Source organism: Pelophylax lessonae (assembly GCF_965119305.1).
Source record: "Pelophylax lessonae genome assembly, contig: HAP1_SCAFFOLD_57, whole genome shotgun sequence".
Lineage (NCBI taxonomy): Eukaryota > Metazoa > Chordata > Amphibia > Anura > Ranidae > Pelophylax > Pelophylax lessonae.
This window is the reverse complement of record NW_028120142.1, coordinates 295,457-317,109: the sequence shown is the minus strand read 5'-3', so window position 1 is coordinate 317,109 and position 21,653 is coordinate 295,457. Positions and strand designations below refer to the sequence as shown.

General features: G+C 44.8%; 1 protein-coding gene across 1 annotated transcript in view; it reads right to left on the bottom strand.

Annotated features, from left to right (window-relative positions):
• The window catches only part of LOC309543479 (CD209 antigen-like protein A), a 106,524-nt gene that overhangs the window by 78,665 nt on the left and 6,206 nt on the right, over positions 1 to 21,653 (bottom strand). Inside the window, exons 2-3 of the mRNA XM_082275959.1 lie at positions 20,044 to 20,192; positions 17,582 to 17,691 (exon numbers count right to left, since the gene is read on the bottom strand). Coding sequence (XP_082132085.1) covers positions 17,582 to 17,691; positions 20,044 to 20,192 — 259 coding nt within the window. The remainder of the gene's footprint in view (positions 1 to 17,581; positions 17,692 to 20,043; positions 20,193 to 21,653) is intronic.

Here is a 21,653-nt window from a genome sequence, read left to right as displayed (position 1 = left end):
TGTTCCATACTCCCCCTACTCCTAGCCTTTTAGGGGTACAAACAATAGTAATTGGGGCCTAGTGTGGTTGTGTACGTGTGATATACATACACTTTTTTGGGATCATATTTTCTATTCCGCTATTTAATCAAAAACCTTTGGGGATCAGTTAAATTGGGGGATAGTCTGTGTTGGTACGTGTGAGAGAGATCCACCTTTCCAAGTTGTTGAGGTTCATCTCATACTTCTGAAGGTTTGAGGGTGCTGCCTGTTCCATACTCCCCCTACTCCTAGCCTTTTAGGGGTACAAACAATAGTAATTGGGGCCTAGTGTGGTTGTGTACGTGTGATATACATACACTTTTTTGGGATCATATTTTCTATTCCGCTATTTAATCAAAAACCTTTGGGGATCAGTTAAATTGGGGGATAGTCTGTGTTGGTACGTGTGAGAGAGATCCACCTTTCCAAGTTGTTGGGGTTCATCTCATACTTCTGAAGGTTTGAGGGTGCTGCCTGTTCCATACCCCCCCTACTCCTAGCCTTTTAGGGGTACAAACAATAGTAATTGGGGCCTAGTGTGGTTGTGTACGTGTGATATACATACACTTTTTTGGGATCATATTTTCTATTCCGCTATTTAATCAAAAACCTTTGGGGATCAGTTAAATTGGGGGATAGTCTGTGTTGGTACGTGTGAGAGAGATCCACCTTTCCAAGTTGTTGGGGTTCATCTCATACTTCTGAAGGTTTGAGGGTGCTGCCTGTTCCATACTCCCCCTACTCCTAGCCTTTTAGGGGTACAAACAATAGTAATTGGGGCCTAGTGTGGTTGTGTACGTGTGATATACATACACTTTTTTGGGATCATATTTTCTATTCCGCTATTTAATCAAAAACCTTTGGGGATCAGTTAAATTGGGGGATAGTCTGTGTTGGTACGTGTGAGAGAGATCCACCTTTCCAAGTTGTTGGGGTTCATCTCATACTTCTGAAGGTTTGAGGGTGCTGCCTGTTCCATACCCCCCCTACTCCTAGCCTTTTAGGGGTACAAACAATAGTAATTGGGGCCTAGTGTGGTTGTGTACGTGTGATATACATACACTTTTTTGGGATCATATTTTCTATTCCGCTATTTAATCAAAAACCTTTGGGGATCAGTTAAATTGGGGGATAGTCTGTGTTGGTACGTGTGAGAGAGATCCACCTTTCCAAGTTGTTGAGGTTCATCTCATACTTCTGAAGGTTTGAGGGTGCTGCCTGTTCCATACTCCCCCTACTCCTAGCCTTTTAGGGGTACAAACAATAGTAATTGGGGCCTAGTGTGGTTGTGTACGTGTGATATACATACACTTTTTTGGGATCATATTTTCTATTCCGCTATTTAATCAAAAACCTTTGGGGATCAGTTAAATTGGGGGATAGTCTGTGTTGGTACGTGTGAGAGAGATCCACCTTTCCAAGTTTTTGGGGTTCATCTCATACTTCTGAAGATTTGAGGGTGCTGCCTGTTCCATACCCCCCCTACTCCTCATCTAGCCTTTTAGGGGTACAAACAATAGTAATTGGGGCCTAGTGTGGTTGTGTACGTGTGATATACATACACTTTTTTTGGATCATATTTTCTATTCCGCTATTTAATCAAAAACCTTTGGGGATCAGTTAAATTGGGGGATAGTCTGTGTTGGTACGTGTGAGAGAGATCCACCTTTCCAAGTTGTTGGGGTTCATCTCATACTTCTGAAGGTTTGAGGGTGCTGCCTGTTCCATACCCCCCCTACTCCTAGCCTTTTAGGGGTACAAACAATAGTAATTGGGGCCTAGTGTGGTTGTGTACGTGTGATATACATACACTTTTTTGGGATCATATTTTCTATTCCGCTATTTAATCAAAAACCTTTGGGGATCAGTTAAATTGGGGGATAGTCTGTGTTGGTACGTGTGAGAGAGATCCACCTTTCCAAGTTGTTGGGGTTCATCTCATACTTCTGAAGGTTTGAGGGTGCTGCCTGTTCCATACTCCCCCTACTCCTAGCCTTTTAGGGGTACAAACAATAGTAATTGGGGCCTAGTGTGGTTGTGTACGTGTGATATACATACACTTTTTTTGGATCATATTTTCTATTCCGCTATTTAATCAAAAACCTTTGGGGATCAGTTAAATTGGGGGATAGTCTGTGTTGGTACGTGTGAGAGAGATCCACCTTTCCAAGTTGTTGGGGTTCATCTCATACTTCTGAAGGTTTGAGGGTGCTGCCTGTTCCATACCCCCCCTACTCCTCATCTAGCCTTTTAGGGGTACAAACAATAGTAATTGGGGCCTAGTGTGGTTGTGTACGTGTGATATACATACACTTTTTTTGGATCATATTTTCTATTCCGCTATTTAATCAAAAACCTTTGGGGATCAGTTAAATTGGGGGATAGTCTGTGTTGGTACGTGTGAGAGAGATCCACCTTTCCAAGTTTTTGGGGTTCATCTCATACTTCTGAAGATTTGAGGGTGCTGCATGTTCCATACTCCTCTTCCTCATCCTCCCTTTAGGGTAGGAAAAAATTTAATCGGGCCTAGTCTGTGTTTGTACGTGTGAGATACACAGTTTTTTATCCTATTCCGCTATTCAATACACACCCTTTTGGTGTAAAAAACATTAAATTGCGGCATAGTTTGCATATTTGACATTTGCATATATTGTGCCTTGTTGCGCTGTTTTGGGTACTCCACCAACATGGCCAGTGGCAATGACGCCATTCTCAGCTTAACTATCCCACTTCTATGCCTCCTTGAAAAAACAATTTGGGCGATGATGGAAGAGGATGTGGCACAGGATGAGGAGGAGGAGGAGGAGGATGAAGAGGTAACATTTCAAAGGCTTTCAGGGCAGTCATTCGCAAGGGGCTCCGAGGGTGGGTTCCTGCACACACAAACGCCAGGGACACAATTGTCCAGCAGGGGCACAGTTCTGGAGGATGAGGAGGATGAGGAGGAGGAGGAGCTGGAGGAGGAGATGGAACCATGTTCACAGCAGGGTGGCACCCAGGCCAGCTCATGGCCATCACTGGTGCGTGGCTGGGGGGATACAGAGGACACGGACGATACACCTCCCACAGAGGACAGCCTTTCGTCGCCTCTGGGCAGCCTGGCACACATGAGCGATTACATGCTGCAGTGTCTCCACAACGACCGCCGAGTTGCCCACATTCTAACTTGTGCTGATTACTGGGTGGCCACGCTGCTGGATCCCCGTTACAAGGACAACGTACCGTCCTTAATTCACTCACTGGAGCGCGATCGCAAGATGCGCGAGTACAAGCGCACGCTGGTAGACGCCATGCTGCTGGCATTCCCATCTGACAGCGGGGCCACAGTGGAAGCACAAGGCAGAGGAGGAGGAGGAGGAGGTCGCCAACGCAACCAGGGCACCGCCAGCACCTCAGAAGGCAGGGTTAGCATGGCCGAAATGTGGAAAAGCTTTGTCAGCACGCCACAACAAACAGCAGCACCAGCAGCTCAGATGGAACGTCTTAGCAGGAGGCAGCATTTTACCAACATGGTGGAGCAGTATGTGTGCACACGCCTACATGTAGTGAATGACGGGTCTGCCCCCTTCAACTTCTGGGTCTCCAAATTGGGCACATGGCCTGAGCTTGCCCTTTACGCCTTGGAGGTGCTGGCGTGCCCTGCAGCCAGTGTATTATCTGAACGGGTATTTAGCACGGCTGGGGGCGTTATAACAGACAAGCGCAGCCGCCTGTCCAGAGACAATGTGGACAAGCTCACGTTCATTAAAATGAACCAGGCATGGATCCCACGGGACTTTTCCGTACCTTATGCAGAATAGCAATGGATACCGACCTTACCCACCCATTGTTCCATTTTTGCTCTTTCTCACTCTTTTGGGGTGTACCCTCATTTAAAATTTGTGAAAAGAAGCAGTGTTGGCTACCTCGTCCTCCTCCTCAGGGCCAGATTAATGTAGGGGCTATTGGAGCTGCAGCTCCAGGCCCCTACCTTTTATATAGGCCCCGGGTTGGCCATATTCACTGTTACCGCTCTTCTGTCACTTGTAAACACAGAAGTCTGGCTTCTATGCTCGCTTCCCCAGGCAGCACCCTCAGAACCTCCCCACACAGCGTGAAGGCCGGACAAGGAGGGACAGTTGGCGATGCATGGATGTGTTTATGGGCTTCAGAGACAGCATCCCATGTTGAATTAGGCATGCATGGCTGCACCCTTCCTCCTCTGGGTGCATGGCAAGGCACGGCCCTAAGGCCCTTCAAAATCCTCAGCACCAAGCCCATGATGCTGTTAATCCGGCCCTGGTCCTCCTCCACCGCCGCTTCCACCTACACCGCCCATAGGTGTGCGCAGCCTATTGCATTAAGGTGTGCACCCCAAAGTTGAAATACACATGCATGTGTTTGCCAGCAGGGAGAGTAATGTATCGGGGCCATGTACCTGTAGGCAAGGAGAAATAGAGCAGAGCAGGTCCCAGGGAGATCTTTCCCATCTCCTCACTGGCAATGCTATGTGCCCTAGGTGATTAGGGTGTGCCCAGGCACACCCAGCACACCCTGTGCGCACGCCTATGTCACCGCCACATCCACCACCACCTCAACCTCCCTCCTACTCCATATGGGCCTCGTCCTTCAGAGATGAAGAAGAACATTGTTTTATTTTTCTGTTTTTTTTTGTTGTTTTAAGTTATTTCCCTATCCACATTTGTTTGCAGAGCACTTGCCATGCTCTTAATTACGTTTTGCTGCCATTTGCAGCACTCTAGCCCTTTCCTTTGGTGTTTTAGAGCCATTTTAGTGCCTTAAAGTTCGGGTCCCCATTGACTTCAATGGGGTTCGGTGTCCGGGAAAAGTTCGGTAAAAGTCCGGGACACGGACCCGGACTTTTTTTTAAAGTTCGGCCGAACCCGTCGAACACGGACATCTAGGTGTCCGCTCAACCCTACCCATCACCTGATCCGGCCCAGATGACGGATTATATCCTGACCTCGGGGCTGCCACAGCTTCATATAGAGGCTGTGGAAGCCCTGGAGGCACCTCTTATACAAACGGAAATTCTCAAAATTATTACAGTAAATCTATGACATCGGGCAAGGCCCCTGGACCGGATGGCTTCACTCAGTTTTATTATGTTTCTATGTTTCCAGTACTAGCCCCATACTTAGAGAAGCTTAACAATGCAGCGGGGGAAGGGCCGGTCTTTCTTCGTGATACGTTGAAAGCCCACATTACTCTAATTCATAAGGAGGGGAAGGACCCAATGGCCTGCAGTAGCTATAGATCGATCTCTCTTCTAAATTTTGATTAAAATTTTTTTACTAAGCTACCGTCGGCTCGTCTGACCCAATATGTACAGCCCTTGGTATACCTGGACCAAGTAGGCTTCATCCCCAATAGAGAGGCTAGGGACAATAAAATCAAGGTGCTTAATCTTGTCCACATCGCCTCAGATGCTGGTAAGCCTGAAATATTTTTGAGTACAGACGCCGAGAAGGCGTTCGATCTCATCAATTGGGATTTTATTTTCTCAGTCCTTAAAAATGTAGGCTTGGGAGATAATAGGCGTAATAGGATCTCGGCAATCTATTCTAAGCCATCTGCACAGGTCAAGGTGAATGGCCCCCTTTCAGACCCCTTTCCTATCACTAACGGGACCGTCAGGGTTGTCCCCTTTCTCCTCTTCTCTTTGCTTTGGCCCTAGAACCCTTCTTGTGTACAATATGAAAACATCCTGACATTTGGGGCATTCCGACTAAGGGAGTACAACATAAAATTTTGCGGATGATCTGCTTTTTTCTTTAACTAATCCTAGGGTGACACTCCCGAACTTGCTTCAAGAATTCGATAGATATGGGAAATTATCGAACTTCAAAATTAATATTTCCAGTTCGGCCTTTATGGGGGTTCATCTGACGTCCCCCATGCTACACTCGTTCCAAAAGAGTTTCAAATTTAAATGGGAGGTTCAGGTGATAAGTTATCTGGGCACTAATATACCCTCTAACCTGAGTCACTTGGTTGCACTTAATTTTTCTCCACTCCTTGCCCAGACGCGGATATTGTTAGAGAAATGGCAAAGGGGTTTGCACTCCTGGTTCGGGAGGTGCAACCTATTGAAGATATGTATTTTACCAAAATTTTTATATTTATTTCAAACGTTACCGGTACAGATACCTTTGAAGTTTTTTAATCAGGTATATACTTTGCTGATTAAATTCATCTGGCCTCATGGGAAGCCAAGGATCTCAAGACATTGGCTGACCTTACCTAGGAGATGGGGAGGGATTGCCCTACCAGATGTCAGAAAGTATTATCAAGCCGTACATCTTGGCAGAGTGGTGGATTGGGGTTGCCACTACACCAACAAATTGTCAGTTCAAATAGAACAGGCCATGACCCCCTTGGCATTGAGTGGAGCCCCATGGTTATTCAGGGAGTTGCCCCCGGCTCTGAAGGCACACCCGATGATAGGTGCAACATTGAGATCATGTGAGTCATCTCGAGTGAATCATAAGCTCTTCTCGAGGGAATCCCCACTCTACCCAATCTTAGGCAATCCTAAATTTGAGCCAGGTTTAACATCTAGCCATTTCCTGGCCCTGCGTAGAGCTGGCATCTTTCGGGAAATGCACTTCCTGTTGAGGGATCAATGGCCCGATATATCTGAGCTTACGGATCCTCAGGCGTTAGCTCTGTGGCAGGCCCTGCAACTCCGCCATTTCTTTAGATCGTTATTACCTCCAAAGTATTATCGCTGTCCCTTGACGACTTTTGAGGTATACTGCACTAAGCAGGGCCCGAAGTCAGGAACCCTGTCTTTTATGTATGGATTACTAATCAATTCCCAGACACAACTGGCTCTACCTTGGGTACGTAAATGGGAGATCGAGTTGGGTCGTACATTCTCGCCAGCACAAGTCAAGAATGTGCTTGGATTAGCATTAAAGACTTTGAGGTGCACTAAATTACAGGAAACAAGTTTTAAGATCTTATCGAGATGGTAGTATACACCAGCAAAGCTTCATAAACGCTACCCGGAAGTGTCAGATCGCTGCTGGCAGTGTAATAGCGCAGAAGGGACAATGTTACATATTTTTTTGGCTTGTCCTCGGTTGACACATTTTTGGTCGGAAGTCTGTTGGATTACACAGATATTCACCGAACGTGCGATCCCAAATGACCCAGCCTGTCTCGGATTTACCGGTGTCGGTTTTTCAAAAAGGTATTATTAGTCATCTCCTCAGTGCGGCTAAGTCTTGTATACCCTTATATTGGAAGCAGATGACCCCCCCTTTCGGTGGCAAGTTGGGTGCGCAAAGTGGAAGCCATCAGTAAGATTGAGGATCTGGTCTGGTCCTCAAAACACCAGTATGAGAATTACGTATTAATATGGGGGGGGGGGGGGGGGGGAGGTATTTATCAACTGAGGAAGGGTCCGCTCTATTGAATGGTTAGAGCAACATATAGGTTTGTAACTAGTTGCTGGAGGCTCCACTCGGGGGCCTGGAGGGGCTCTCCCTCGCCTTTTTTTTTTCTTTTCTTTTCGCTATTTGTGTTATTCACGATAAATATATGAATATAAGACTGCTTATGTATAAACATGTATGAAATAATTTCAATTTTTGTTATGCAGTGTTTGTAATTCCCAGCCTTAATAACAATAAAAATTTTAAATGAAAAAAAAAAAAAAATACAGTAAATGCCATGGCCTACCTGAGTATTGTTGCTGACCATGTCCATCCCTTTATGACTACAGTGTCCCCATCTTCTGATGGCTCCTTCCAGCAGGATAATGCACCATGTCACAAAGCTTCAATCATCTCACCACTGGTTTCTTCACCATGACAATGAGGTCGCTGTAGTCCAATGGCCTCCACACTCATCATCCAATAGAGCACCTTTGGGATGTGGTGGAATGGGAGATTGGCATCATGGATGTGCAGCTGACAAATCTGCAGCAACTGTGTGATGCTATCATGTCACTATGGAGCAAAATCGTGAGGTCAGGCGCTTATGTTTGACGAGAAGGCCTGGTCTCTGCTCTAATTCATCCCAGGGACCAGCAGAGGGGGGCGACTGATGACAGTAAACCCAGAGAGTCGGTCTCCCACACTGCAACACAAAGGGAACTGCACTGCAAAGGGCCTCCGCAATGATTACAGTGCCTCACCACAGTGCAGCCCCCCACACCACAGCTCCCCTCCTCCTCTTACCTCTGTGCATGGCCTGTACATTTAACCCCTTCATGCCTAAGCCTTTTTTCTAACACTTGTTGCTTACAAGTTAAAATCAGTATTTTTTTCTAGAATATTACTTAGAAACCCCAAACACACTCCTGAGCCCTGCACCCTGTGCAATACACACTCCTGAGCCCTGCACCCTGTGCAATACACACTCCTAAGCCCTGCATCCTGTGCAATACACACTCCTGAGCCCTCCATCCTTTGAAATACTCACTCCTGGGCCCTGCATCCTGTGCAATACTCACTCCCGAGCCCTGTATCCTGTGAAATACTCACTCCCAAGCCCTGCACAATGAGCAATATACACTCCTGAGCCCTGCACCCTGGGCAATACACACTCCCGAGCCCTGCCCCCTGTGCAATGCTCACTCCTGAGCTCTGCACCCTGTGCAATACACACTCCTGAGCCCTGCACCCTGTGCAATACACATTCCTGGGCCCTGCACCCTGTGCAACACACACTCCTGAGCCTTTCACCCTGTGCAATACACACTCCTGAGCCATGCATCCTGTGCAATACACACTCCTGAGCCCTGCATCCTTTGCAATACACACTCCTAAGCTCTGCATCCTATGCAATACACACTCCTGAGCCCTGCACAATATGCACTACTAAACTACACGCCCTTAAAATGCAGCACCATTTTTGCTCTCAGCAACACCACCGACACATGGACTTTTTTAACTTCCAGTGACACCAACAGCACTGAGACCTTTTTGTTCCATCCAGTGACAGCCCCAATACAGGGCCACATTTTCTCTTAGCAACTGTTAAGTGACACCGCAGACACAGGGACATTTTTTTCCTTCCAGTCACACCACCGATGCAGGGCCATTTTTTCATGTCAGTCATACTTCTGAGTCCGGGAAATTTTCCGCCAGTTTTAGCTCCATATTTGTATTCCTATTTTAATTGAATTAGCTCCACTGCAGTGCACCACAAACATTGGTACTTTGCATGCCAAAAACATTATATACAGTACATTTCAGGGTGCACAACTATTGTCCCCCTCCTCTTCCCTTTCTTCACTGGGGGTGTAGTTCCCCATGTTGGCTCTGGGCACTAAATGACCTCATACTGGTCACCCCCCTTTCCTGTCCAGGCCATTACTTTAATTTTCAAGGCTGTAATATTTTGATTGACATTTACTCCTTCAGGCATGTCAGAACTATGGTGAAGAAATAGACGTATCTTTCATAAATTGCATATGAAGATTTAAGGACTGAAAAAGCCTTAAAAACAGGGTTATGCCTCGTACACACGCATCTATAGTTGGCCGTGAATTTTCGGCCAACGTCCAATCGGCTGATTTTTGGCTTGTTAGTATGATTCTTTCGACAACCGACTCTGACTTTTCGGCCGAACAAAATCTGGTGTACAGGCTATAAAATTTTTGTTGGCCGTCAACAGAACGGCTGATTTTCCGTCAGTCAGTACAGATTTCGGCAGACAAAAATCTGATGAGCAAGACTGGGCATGCTCAGAGAAGAAAAAACACACGGAAAGTAAACCAGAACATGACATCACTTCTGAAGTTGTATTTTATTGGCCGAGAAAATTTGTGTGCAGTCTAGAGCACATTTCAACCAACACAACAACACTGGACAAAAGTCGGCCGATCGGTCGGCCGATAATCGTTGCGTGTGTACAAGGCATTAGACTCTAGGCATTCACAGGGCTTTTTCAAATAGAACATCCTGTGTTTTTATCACCTTATTGAAGGATAAAGGATATTGAGGGAAAGGAAAGACAGGTGCTGGTGGTAGGGGATTCAATTATTAGAAGGACAGATAGTGTAATCTGTGACAAAGACCGTGTGTGCCGAACAGTCTGTTGTTTGACGGGTGCTCGGGTTCGGCACATCGCGGATCGGGTGGACAGATTATTGGATTATTGGGTGGGGCTGGGGAAGACCCAGCTGTCATGGTACACGTGGGTACCAATGACATAGGCAGAGGAAGACGGAGAGTACTAAACGATTTCAGGGACTTAGGCGCTAAGTTGAGGACTAGGACCTCCAAGGTAGTATTTTCCGAAATACTACCTGTACCTCGAGCCACACCAGAGAGGCAGCGGGAGATTAGGGAAGTTAACGAGTGGCTGAGGAGCTGGTGTAGTAAGGAGGGTTTCGGGTTCCTGGAGAACTGGGCTGACTTCTCAGTCGGTTACCGGCTCTTTTGTAGGGACGGATTGCACCTAAATGGGGAGGGTGCAGCCGTATTGGGTGCGAGGATGGCCAAAAAGCTATAGGGGCTTTTAAACTAGGGAATGGGGGGAGGGTACAGATGTAGAATTAGCCAGTGGAAAGCAAGTTGCAGAGGGCAGAAATGGGGGCACTAGCGGTAGGGTGTACGGAGCTCCTATACCCAGGATGGGTATGGGGAAAAATCAGGAGGGCAACCTAAAAACATCAAATGAGGATATATGTAGCCGCTCAAAATTAAGAGGTTTGTATACCAATGCCAGAAGCCTGGCCAACAAGATGGGAGAGCTAGAGCTGCTGTTGTTGGAGGAGGACTTAGATTTTGTGGGGATAACTGAGACTTGGTTTGACAGCTCTCATGACTGGATGGCGACCATTCAGGGATATTCCCTTTATCGCAGAGATAGAGAGGGTAAAAAAGGAGGAGGGGTATGTCTGTATATTAAGAACAGTGTGCAGGTAAATATGAGGGATGATATTAATAATGGAGCTAAGGACGAGGCAGAATCCCTATGGGTAGAGCTTCAAAGGGAAGGCACAGTGGGGAAGGTAATATTGGGCGTATGCTATAGGCCCCCCAACCTGAGGGAGGAGGGGGAGGCGGACCTCATGTTACAGATAAGATTGGCAGCAAGGATGGGAAATGTCATTATAATGGGGGACTTTAATTATCCAGATATAGACTGGGCAGATGGAACCGCGCATTCGGCCAAGGCTAGGCAGTTCCTAAATATCTTGCAGGACAATTTCATGGGTCAGATGGTGAATGCACCGACAAGAAACAATGCGATACTTGACCTACTGATTACCAACAATACAGACCTGCTCACGGATATAGAAATACGGGAGAACTTAGGAAACAGTGACCATAGGTCAATAAGTTTCAGTATTAATTATAGTAATAGGAAGCAGAGGGGTAATTTAAGGACGCTGAATTTCAAAAGAGCCAATTTCCCAAAACTGCGCTCGCTGCTAGAAAATATCAATTGGGATAGAACCCTGGGAACAAAGAACACGGAGGAAAAATGGGAGTGCTTCAAGAGCATACTTAACAAGGGGATTGACCAGTGCATTCCAAAGGGAAATAAATTTAAAAGAGCAAAATTAAACCCTGGGTGGCTAAACTCCAACATAAAAATGCATATTAGTGCTAAAGGAAAGGCTTTCAAAAAATACAAGGCTGAGGGGTCATTGGCAGCATTTAAGCATTACAAAGAGTGTAATAAGAAATGTAAAGATGAAATCAGGGCGGCTAAAATAGAACACGAGAGACATATAGCGGAAGAGAGTAAAAATAACCCCAAGAAGTTCTTTAAGTATATAAACAGTAAGAAAGCGAGGTCAGAACACATTGGCCCCATAAAAGATGACAAAGGAAATATGGCCACTGAGGACAGGGAAAAGGCGGAAGTGTTAAATAATTTCTTCTCTTCAGTCTTTACAAAAGAATCGGGGGGCTACACGAACCCAGCTTGTAAGGCCAATCTAAACAACACACCTCAGGAAGTGCCGCCATGGCTAACAGAAGACAGACTTAGAACTAAACTTGAGAAACTTAACATAAATAAATCACCGGGACCGGATGGCTTGCACCCGAGGGTTCTTAAAGAGCTCAGCCAGGTGATTGCCAGACCATTATTCTTGATCTTTAAGGATAGTTTACAGACAGGTATGGTGCCAGCAGATTGGAAAAAGGCCAACATAGTACCAATATTTAAAAAGGGGACGAGGTGTATCCCGGGTAACTATAGACCTGCCAGCCTAACATCTGTAGTCTGCAAGATTTTGGAGGGGATGTTAAGGGACCACATACAAGACTTTAGTAATGAAAACAATATAATTAGTAGTAATCAGCATGGATTTATGAAAAATCGTTCTTGCCAAAACAATCTATTAACCTTCTACGATGAAGTGAGCTGCCATCTAGATAAAGGTAAGCCAGTGGATGTGGTGTATCTGGACTTTGCAAAGGCCTTTGACACCGTTCCCCACAAACGCTTACTGTACAAACTAAGGAAGGTAGGTATGGACCATAAGGTGAGTACCTGGATAGAGAACTGGCTCCAGGGGAGAGTCCAGAGGGTGGTGATTAATGGGGAGTACTCGGATTGGGCGGGGGTGGAAAGTGGGGTCCCCCAGGGTTCTGTCCTGGGGCCAATCCTGTTTAATCTATTCATAAATGATCTAGAGGAGGGGATATCGAGTACAATCTCAGTATTTGCGGACGATACTAAACTAAGCATGCCAATATCTTCTATACAGGATGTGGAAACCTTACAAGCGGACCTAAACAAAATAACGGGGTGGGCAACTACATGGCAGATGAGGTTTAATGTTGATAAATGTAAAGTAATGTACTTGGGGGCCAGAAACCAGAAAGCAAGCTACTCACTAGGGGGGGAACCTCTGGGGGAGTCTAGGATGGAAAAAGACTTGGGGGTACTGGTAGACAACAGGCTTGGCAGTGGCATGCAATGCCAAGCAGCTGCAAGCAAAGCCAACAGAATATTGGGATGTATAAAAAAGGGGATTCACTCCAGAAATAAAGAGATTATTCTCCCGCTCTACAAGACTCTGGTCCGGCCACATCTGGAGTATGCTGTCCAGTTCTGGGCACCGGTCCTCAGGAAGGATGTGCTGGAATTGGAAAGAGTCCAGAGAAGGGCAACAAAAATAATTAGGGGAATGGAGGACATCAGCTATGAGGAAAGACTACAAGCACTGAACCTATTCTCTCTAGAGAAGAGACGTTTGAGGGGGGATATGATATCAATGTACAAATACTGTACTGGCAACCCTAGCATAAGGAACAAACTATTCAGAGTAAGGAAATACAACAAGACACGTGGCCACTCACTAAAACTAGAGGAAAGGCGGTTTAACCTTAAAATGCGTAAGGGGTTCTTCACTGTAAGGGCGGTAAGGATGTGGAATTCTCTTCCACAAGCAGTCGTATCAGCAGGGAGCATTGATAGTTTCAAAAAACTATTAGATGGGCACCTTAAAGACCATAACATACAGGGGGTATACAATGTACGGTTAAAAGCAAACACACACACACACATCATAGGTTGAACTGGATGGACTGATGTCTTTTTTCAACCTCACTAACTATGTAACTATGAAGGATGGTAAGCTGTTGTTTGCAATCCTTAAGATAAAAAGCCATATTCCCTACGTCTTGAAAGGCGAAATATCGGGGGAAGTCGTAAACATAATGTTTTGGCCATGAAGTGTCTCCACACAATGGCAGATATTCAGCTGGTTTCAGGATCACACCTGTGTTCACCCATTCCCTAGCAAATAAATTATTGTTTCTACCATGAGTAGACAAATAACGGAAAAAGCCTGGACAAAGACATGAACGTGTGATTAATTTACCTACACCAAGAGGGGGGTAGAAATTGTGTCATACAGACAACCCCCCAATGGAAGCCACATGGTGTCAGATAAACATTAGTTATTGTTCACTTAGACTGATTAGAACTGCATCTTCAAATGGATTTAATATAATCATAAGCTTATACAACATCCCTGTCCCATAATATACCAAGGGGGGGGGGGTGGAACTTATGATTTTATGGACAGTCTTCTATTGAGAATTACATTATATCTATTACATAGTAGTGTATAATGGTCAGACTACATTCCCATATTTTATATCCTATCCAAAATCATTATTGTATTGTTTGTTAGCATAATAATTCCCTAGTAGATAATATTCTGATTGGAAATAACCCATGTGTAGAAAAGTTTACATATACAAGTTGTTATGTAGCAATATATACTATAACTGTATATGTATCCATATAGTTTTTACTGCTACTAAATATAAATATATAGTATCTGGGTAAATCAGTCATTTCCAATCAATATATATAATGTATTAATAATATATCCTTATTAAACGGCGTTACCAGATGCAATCCTTACCTAGATACATGACGGGAATATCAGATGGCCACACATGTACCATGAGAGTATGGATAGATTCTTATATTGTTTTTATGATTATTATTAAATGAAGAACTTATCATATAATTCTAATATCCAATATACTGGATGACTAGTAGAGGTGTCGCCCAATGACTTCACCAGTTAATAGTTAGGTAATCCCAACCAATGGGGATAAAGTTCCTCCCTCTGGGTTCTTCTTGCTATAATTTTTACGGCCCTTTTGTTCAACACAAAATAAAAAGGAGGCCAGATGTGAGATAGGACACACACAATGCAACAACACTTCAATACACTATAACACACATGCTACTACATCCATACTCATACTCACCTATACATACTCCATCTTGGTCCACCCCTTACCTGAAACTTTGAAGGACGCCAGACGAAACTCCTCCCTAACTGGCTACCATTTTGGGAAAGACAGCCATCTTAAGGACTCTGATAACGACCATTTTAAGCTAGCAGCCATTTTAAGAGTGTAAATATCCATTGCTGATTTTCTGATTATCATTTATTTCCTTCCTTATATGTTTTGAATTTCATGCTAAAGGGTAACGAGATTACAATCCCAGCCGTATTAACCATATTAGATTTTTCTCTAAAAACAGATTTTTGTTTTTATACGTTTTTTTAGTATTAAGTTTAGCACAATATTAGCGATTTAGTCTCCCGTTTTGCATAGCCTATTCTCACTCCAACTGCAGCGGAGTGACTGTTGGCTGCGGACTTTTGCAGACAATTTTGATCTGATTATCTAGAACGTTTATTTATGGTTTCTACTATACAAGGGAAAAACATAATCTTGCTTTCTTTTTAATTTTTTTTTAATTGAACTACATATCCCATTGCATTTATCGTTTAAGTTTGTATTTTATGTAAAAAGTTATCACCTCAGGTCTAACTGTTTTGAATACATGTCTTGTGAATAAATATACTTATATATTCCCTACTGTAGTCGGTATTCACTAAGATTGGTCAATGCTGTTAAAAAGAAATTAATCAATACTGGTATTACAGTACCTCTAGGACCGGTGCAAAAAAAAAAAAAAAAAAAAAGAATTTAATCAATTAAAAATAACTCGTTATATTCGTTCAGAATAATATTCTCGAACATGTAACGCACGACAGGCAACATTGTACCCAAATGAATTTTATATAATTTTTTAAGGCAGAAAAAGCTTTCCTTTGGTGATATTTAACCACCGCTGTTTTTTTTTTTATTTTCTGCTTTATAAATGGAAAAAGAACCCTTTTTAGAAAGAAGACTTGCCACAAGTTTTGGGAGACAAAAAAAACATGTCATGACGTCACTTCCAGGTACTGGAGTCTTAAAGGCGCCAGATTTTTTAAAAATGACAGTATTGAAAACAGCCAAACTTGCTATTTTAAATGCTTTAAAGTGCAGAGGAGGGGTTTGTGGTCTTTTAGACCCCCAGATCCCTCCATAAAGAGTACCTGTCACTGCCTATTACTGTCACAAGGGATGTTTATATTCCTTGTGACTAGTGATGAGCCGAATACCCCCTGTTCGGTTCACAACAGAACATCTCAAACAGGGGAAATGTTCTAGCGAACATAAAAAATCACAAGTCCTCATTTTAAAGGCAAGTGACTATTAGTCACCCACCAGCCAGGGGATTCAAACCCACAACTTCTCACTTGCAAGCCTGGTATTCTACCACCTATGCCACCATCAAGCCTGCTGGTTAAACTAACACTATCCCTGCCTAACTAACGTCTATCTCGCGCTACACACAATACACTTAGCAGGGAGAGAGATTTGTGCTTTTTACAGTTTGTTGTCAGTTCTGTATATAGCAACTGGGCAGTATACACCATAAATGTATATATATATATAAAATGGCGTGGGGTCCCCCCCAGTCCATAACAGGCCCCTCGGCCTGTTATGGAAAGATGATGTCATGTGAAAGATGATGTCATGCTGAGTAAATAGATACCTAACATGTTGCAGTTTAAAATTGCACACACTGGTAGAATGGTGACAAACTACATACTTAAAGATCTCCATAGGCGACGCTTTCAAAAATTTTAATGGTTATTGGTTTAGAGTTACAGAGGAGGTCTAGGGCTAGAATTATTTCTCTTAATCTAATGATCGCAGTGATACCTCACATATGTGGTTTGAACACTGTTTACATATGCGGACGCAACTTACCTATGCGTTCACTTCTGCACGCGAGCGAGGAGGGGAGGGCGCTTTCATTTTTTTTTCTTATTTATTTTATTTCATTTTTTTTTTTTTTACACTGTACATTCATTTTTTTTATTTTTTTCAATCACTTTTATAGCTGTCACAAGGAATGTAAATATCCTTTGTGACAGTAATAGTGAGTGGCAGGTACTCTATGGAGGGATCTGGGGGTACCTTAAGTAATGTGATGACATCTCTTCTGAGTTTCTACATCAGAGACCCAATCAGAGCAGAATCTGGCTTTGTTCGAGTCTTTGGGCCAACTGGCGGATGTCCCGGCTGGTCGCTCGGGTCTCCAGGTGGGACAGGAGACCCAGGCGAGCTGCGGAAGGCGGCGGAGGGGGGGTGTCCGCTCTCGCTGCTTGCAATTACAGCCGAGCGGTTGTCATTACAAGAAATTGCACAGAGCACCGGGCTCAGGAAAGCATACTATGCAGGGCATGGGGCTCAAGATTGGATAACACACAGTCCACTGCACAACCAAAAATTGCCTTCCCCCAAACCCCCTTCCTAGTTGAGAGCTCTACTCACAACCCTTCAGTACAGAACTCTTCAACCAACCCCTCCATCTTAGTACAGAGCTCCACCTATCCTCCCCCCAGTACAGAACAGAACACCCCCCCCCCACCCCAACAAGAAAATACCCCCAGCAACAAACTGTATATATACAATATATCTCCCAGTATCCAGCATGGATAGACTCTACAACATTCAGCAACAACAGGCCCCTCCCTCAACACTAAATCTCTTCCATGAACAATTGACCCTACAGAAACAATATATCCCCTCCCCACCAGCACCAATAGAGCCCTTCAACAATAGATTTCCCAAGTGACAATAGAGGCAGCCAGCATCAGTTGACCATCCAGCACATCCCAGCACCCTTTGGCATATACATTCTGTCCTGAAGGTTCCGGAACTGCATCCCCCCCCCCGTTCCTGCTGAAAAAAAGATCTGCACTCACTTGAGTGTGAGAGGGGTCCCATCTACCCACAGCCAGTGATTGCTGTTCTTCATATCCCGCCGCAGTCCAATCCAGATATCATTTCCTTCCATGAAGGGCAGCAAGTAATTCTAGATTAGGGATGACAAAAAATTTAGTAGAAATGTAACACTGGAAGAAACATTGTCACAGTTCTACATTGGTAGGTTAAAGCAAAAGGATCACACAAGTCCCCCCCCCCCCCCCCCCCAAATAAAAGGGTTTTATATATATAGTATAGTGTTGGGCGAAAGGTTCAGACCAAGCATCACCCGTTTGCCCGTTTAGTGAACACCCAGGGCGCTCAGCGGAATGTGAAAAAAAATGTGAAAAAAAAAGGCAACATTAAAAAAGAAAACAGCGTGAGGGGCCCCCTCCCAAAATGTATACCAGATCCTTACCCAAGCAGGCAGCCCGTCAGACCAAGCCAATGGCCACCAGATTACAGCCCCCCCCCCCCCCCATGTGCCCCCTATTAATTCACCAAAAAAGTATCAAAAAGAAATACCAAAACACACAGTTTTTGACAATTTCTTTATTAAAAATAAAAAAACAATGCCCCCCCCATGAAGATCTATCATCAATCAATATTTCTTTTTGACACCTTTTGGTGAATGGATCAACATGGGGACAAGGGGCTTTAGGGTGGCCCCTCTGCCCCAAAGCACCCCCCATTTTCAGGGCATGTGGCCTGATATGGTTCAGGAGGGGGGGGGCTTGCTTGTCCACCCCCCCCCCTTCCTGGTTTGCCAGGCTGCATGCTCAGCTAAGGGTCTGGTGTCTATTTGGGGGGGGGGGGGGGCACACTATTTTTTTTTGGCATGGGCCCCCCCCCTAAAATCCATACCAGACCCAAAGGGCCTTGTATGCATTGGGGGAACCCCACGCTGTTTCTTTTAAAATTTTGTTTTGCTGGCAATGGTACTGTATTGCAATTTAAATGTCATTTTTTTTTTTTTTCTAAATGTCAGTTTTACTGCAGCAGGTTCTACACATGGTACAGATGTGCCACTTTACAGTCAGACTAAGGGGACCCCCCAGGCACTATGTTTGCATTGATAGATGTTCCCCAAGGCAGTACCCGGGTCCCCATACCCTTTTTAAGGCCAATAACTTGCATATATGCTTTCAAAATGGGGACTTTTGATTTTTCAAGTTTGGGTGCCCACTTTTAATAAAACAAAGTTCAAGCCAACAAATGGGTTTCCCTCAAAGAATATTATTTTTAGCATTTCTCTGCCACCCCTCTAATAAATGCCCTGCACACACATAAACAATTAGTGTGTTGATTGCCCACGAAACCTGGATCCAGGATTGGAGACTTCATCCAGGATTGAAAGCTTCTTACCACCCAAGTTTTTATGAAGCCTCTGGGCTCCAGGACCCAAACCAGGTTTTACCAACCACTGAGGAAACTGCAGTTTCCTCAGTATAAAAAGAGAACCCTGGAGCCCCTCAACCTTCCTGAATGAAAATCCTGGGTAACAAGAAACACTTTTCCCGCCATGACAGGGCACAGCAAATATACACAGGGCAGGGACAAAGGTGGACAGGAGAGGCAGCTGCCCTGGGCACTGTGATATCATGCAAAGGAGACTTGTGTTGGGAGAGGGGAATTGGTTGCAGGGTGCCTGCAGTCCTTCCCCATTTTCTTGAATGGATCACATTTGGTGGCAATTCTGCCCACCAGACATGACATGAGTGATAGTTTTTGCCACAGATGCCAAGAAGTGCATGGCAACAGAAGCATGTGAACACCCCCGCCCCCTCAGTGGTGTATTTTGTTTTTTTAGCTGCCCTAGGCAAGACTAAAACCAGGCACCCCATCTAAAGTTGTCCCACCCTTTCTTCTCAATTGGCTATTGGGGGGTCTCTGGTGGCTATTGGGGGTCTCTGGTGGCTATGCGGGGTCTCTGGTGGCTATGCAGGATCTCTGGTGACTATGAGGGGCCTCTGGTGGCTGTGTGGGCTCTCTGGAGAGAGAGGGTGGTTAAGAGAGAGGCGGGGTGGGAGACAGGCGGATTGAGAGAGAGAGAGAGAGGTGGGGTGAGAAAGAGCGAGGGAAGGAGAAAGAGAGGGATGTGAGAGAGAGAGAGAGGGGGGAGGTGAAAGAAAGAGAGGGAGGTGAGAGAGAAAGCAGGGTGTAAAAGAGAGAGGTGAGGGAAAGAGGTGGGGGAGAGAGAGAGAGGCAAAGGGGGGTGAGAGAGAGGGGAGTGGGTTGAGAGAGAGAGAGAGAGAAGGGGTGAGAGAGAGGGGGGCTTCCCTATACCCCCATACTACACTAGGAGACTCTCCCATCCCCCCAAAAATAATCTGCAGTCACCACCACCTCCTGCTTCCACTTCCACTGTTTTAATATGTCATTGTAACTACTCTGTGTTTGCAACACGTAAAGAGAACATGTCACCTGTCAGAACCACCGCATCCAGAGCTCAGATAATTACCAATTCTTTCTTGTTCTCCAAAATCAGAAGAATGCTGTATTTCTTAGCACATTCCTCCTGGCTCCTCTCCCAAGTTTCCAAAGTTTTTTGGAAATAGTAGCATCTGGAACCAATTGATATCCAGCCTGCGGGACAGCAGGAACTGTGTCCTGGGTGAGAAAAGACAACCTTGAAATTTCAAAGAGGTTTAAAGTCCATCTCTGGGAAATCTGAAACGTCTCCCTTGCAGTGGGGATGCACATCTACTAACCCAACACAAAATGAGGTTGAAGGATTGTAAGAGGTGCATGAAAGTCAGCCAGCCCCCAGTCTGATGTATTCACCCTCCAGTCTGTCACCAACCAAATAAAACCTGTCTCTTGGTACAAAGAACAGGGGTTTAGTTGACACACATTTGCAAATTTGCACATTTGCGGCTGGTGCTCCATCGGTCGGGGGGGGGGCGTCAGACAGACCTGGTCACGCCCCCCCCCCGTCACTCCAGAGTCCAGTCCACACCATATTCCCCCCTCCCGGGCGCCAGTTTACTTACCTTCTTCCTCCGGACTGACAGGCGGCGACAGCTGTCCCCTCAGTCTCCTCCATGTCCTCTCTCGCGGCCGTCTCCTCCCTCCTCCTCCACCAATAGGATGCCTTCTCCTTTGGCCAATTGGGAAACAGGTCCTGCTTCCTGATTGACCGGGAGGAGAATCAGTGTGGCAATAGCGAATATTCATTCGCTATTGTCACACAACAGGGTGGACTCAAGGCGCAGTGCTCTGCTCCCCAAAACAAAATTAAAAATTAAAAATGAATTAATAAAAATCAACTTTTGTTAATAAAACAATTAAAGTCCCATTCCACATTTAAGCCAAAAGGGGCATGTGTTTTGAGACAATATATCCATCGTGTTTCGGCCCGTAATATCTCTCTCTTTGCGTTAGAACCTCTCCAATGTGGCGTGTGTTTATCAATGGCCACAAACAGTGTGTCTTTGTGATTTTTATGATGGCATATATCGTAGTGTTTAGACACACTATGGCCAGGGAATCCTTTTTTAATTTTCCCTACATGCTCGCCTAAACGAACCTGTAGGGCCCTTGTGGTGCGACCAATGTATTGTTTTCCGTATTTATATTAAAGAAGGTAAACAATATTTTTTGTAGAGCATGTAATAAAGGTTTTTATATCATACTCTTTACCCGTCTGTTCAGAATGGAATTTCTCGATTTTCCTACCCTTGAATGAATTGATAGCACAAATATTGCACCTACGGCATGGATAATAACCTTTCATTTCTGAAAAGAAGATGGGTTGCCTTGGTGGGTCTATCACGTTTTGTGCTATTTTGTGTCTCAAGGAAGGAACACCCCTAAAAACTACAGCTGGCTTTTCAGGGAGCATTGGTCCAAGAATGCGATCATTCTCAATGATCGGCCAGTGTTTTCTAATTATATTTTTTATGAGGTAATGCTGTGTGGAGAAGGATGTAATAAAAGTATTTTTGAAGGAATTTATTGTTCATATTTCTGCATTCACTAGGTTGTAAGAGGTTCCTCCTATCAATCTCCACAACTTCCTTAATAGTTTTATCAAGAAAGTTGCCATCATATCCTTTATCAATGAATTTT